This window comes from Phaethon lepturus, unplaced genomic scaffold (genome assembly GCF_000687285.1).
Source record: "Phaethon lepturus isolate BGI_N335 unplaced genomic scaffold, ASM68728v1 Scaffold51659, whole genome shotgun sequence".
In the NCBI taxonomy this organism is placed as follows: Eukaryota; Metazoa; Chordata; class Aves; order Phaethontiformes; family Phaethontidae; genus Phaethon; species Phaethon lepturus.
The window spans coordinates 1566-3493 of record NW_010566520.1 but is presented as its reverse complement, the minus strand read 5'-3'; the positions used below and the strand labels follow the sequence as shown (position 1 = coordinate 3493).

Sequence of the window (1928 nt, the reverse complement as noted above, 5' to 3'; positions counted from 1 at the left end):
AAAACTTTAATATTCTGAGGAATCTAAGACGTTAGGGTGCTTTTTTTGCATAGAAACACTATGGGGCGGTTCCAGGCTCTCTCTGCCCTCTAGAGTGAGGCTGTAGGATGTCTCTCCTGTGGAGGACATATGAGGCTTGAGGTAGGGAGGCACAAGCTGTTTTCAGACAATGTGGCCCCACACCAGCAAACGGCATCTGTCCCCTCGAGCTGACTTTTCAAGAAAAGTTATTTTCCACTCTACTCCTTTCTGCAATTTGTAATCCTCTATTCTTAAAAAAAAAAGGAAAAGCATAAGCAGTACGGAAGTCCATAGCATACCTGCTCCACCACCGACGCTTAGAATGTTGATTGTAGACTTCCCACCTCCAATACTGAAAAAGATTATTTATAAATTTTAGGAGAGCTACCCAGTAGAGAGGGATACATCCATTTTGTGAAGCACTGGAGATCCCATGAAGACTAAAATCTGCAGGACAAAATCGAATGCAACGTGCACACATACAGGCATGCCTATGAGGTGGGGTCACATTCAGAACTCTGCTCTTTGGAGGTTCGCGATTTCCAGTTGTTTTGGCAATTTGTAGAGAAGTTCTGCTTTTCTTACGAGTGCATACAAGCAGAAGCAGGTCCATGCCTTCTCCATGCCTGTGCTTCAAGGACCAGAGATCCTCCTAGAACTGGACCAGCAGTTCAAGTATTATTAAAAAAAAAAAAAAAAAAAAAAGTTTTGCATTTTGCAAAATGAGGAGGAAGAGGGGAGAGTGCAATACACTTAAAATCCCTTAGGGAGGCTTTGGCAGAGCCATAAGACCTTGGGCCCAGAGAAGGGCCTCCCCAGAGCCAGGATTTGACCCCTGCTGCCCAAGCCAGCCCACAAAGAGAGGGGTCCAGTGAGAAACACACACCGGTAGGCAAAGCAGGATTTTAAAAGATGCTTTCAACTAAATTTAATGTTAGAACCTAATATCTGTTATTGCATTTTAGAGCTGATTCAGGGTAAGCTGTATTTGCACGCAAGAAAACAATTCAGCCCTATCTGTCCCTGCTAGGCAGGCTCTGTCGCAAAGAGCATCCGTTCAACAACGTGTGTAAATGAAATCTCCAGCCAAGCCCTATCAGAGACCCACAGATGGGGCAGCCGGTGGGCAACAGCAATGTGCGTCTTGCCGGCAGCCCCCCAAGCCCAGCCAACCCATATCCGCCACGGGACCACGCCACCAGGCTGTCCTTCAGCTGGATGTGGCCACCACCATGTTACCTCGCTATTGCGGCCGGCAGCTGCCTCTCCACGAATTCCCGCATGCACTGGTGCTCGGTCGAATTCGCCAGGAAGAGGCGGAAGGACTGGAGGTATCTGTCAGGGTTGGTGAGCAAGCTCCTCATGGGTGATGCCATGTTGGGGGTCGGAAGGTTGCAGGAGGCGGCAGGTTGTTCCCCGCGGCTCTTCTTTCAGACCTAGAGAAGAAATAACGCCGGAGAGGTAAAAACCAGCAGGCACCTGGACTTTGCTCCGCATCCTCAGCCCTGCTACTGCACCTTAGAGCATGTAAAAAAGTCTTACGCATTTTTGCACTAGAAGCTGTAAATCAGGTTCGAGCAGCAAAGGGTAATATATCATCTTTAACCTGTGCAGAGGAAATGCCAGCATTTTTTAACTCTGCTGACACAGGGCTCTGTTAAAACCCAGTAAAATGGTCTTTAGACAGTTCTTAAATAAAAGAAAAATTTCCTTATTTCTTGAAGGCATGGAGATGCTCCAAAGACTTGGTCTGGATTAGAAGAAAGTGCAACACACATCTCCAGAGATGCTGGCAGATGTGTCTATCTGGTTTTTTTTAATCTTTTGATGTTCTTAAAGGGAATGCTGATGGTGGGGTGAAAACAATAAAAACCTTATAAATGCACTCTTTATTTTTCTACTTCCTC

At 46.5% G+C, this 1928-nt stretch overlaps 1 protein-coding gene across 1 annotated transcript; it reads right to left on the bottom strand.

Moving 5' to 3' along the window:
• Nucleotides 1-320: 320 nt before the first annotated feature.
• Nucleotides 321-1397, bottom strand: LOC104627336 (histamine N-methyltransferase-like; the record flags this gene model as incomplete). Its single annotated transcript, XM_010295501.1, has 2 exons — nucleotides 1261-1397; nucleotides 321-373 (listed from the first exon to the last, which is right to left on the bottom strand). Coding segments are annotated over exons 1-2 (190 nt in total), but the record flags the coding sequence as incomplete, so codon positions are not given.
• Between the last annotated feature and the right edge of the window lie 531 nt (nucleotides 1398-1928).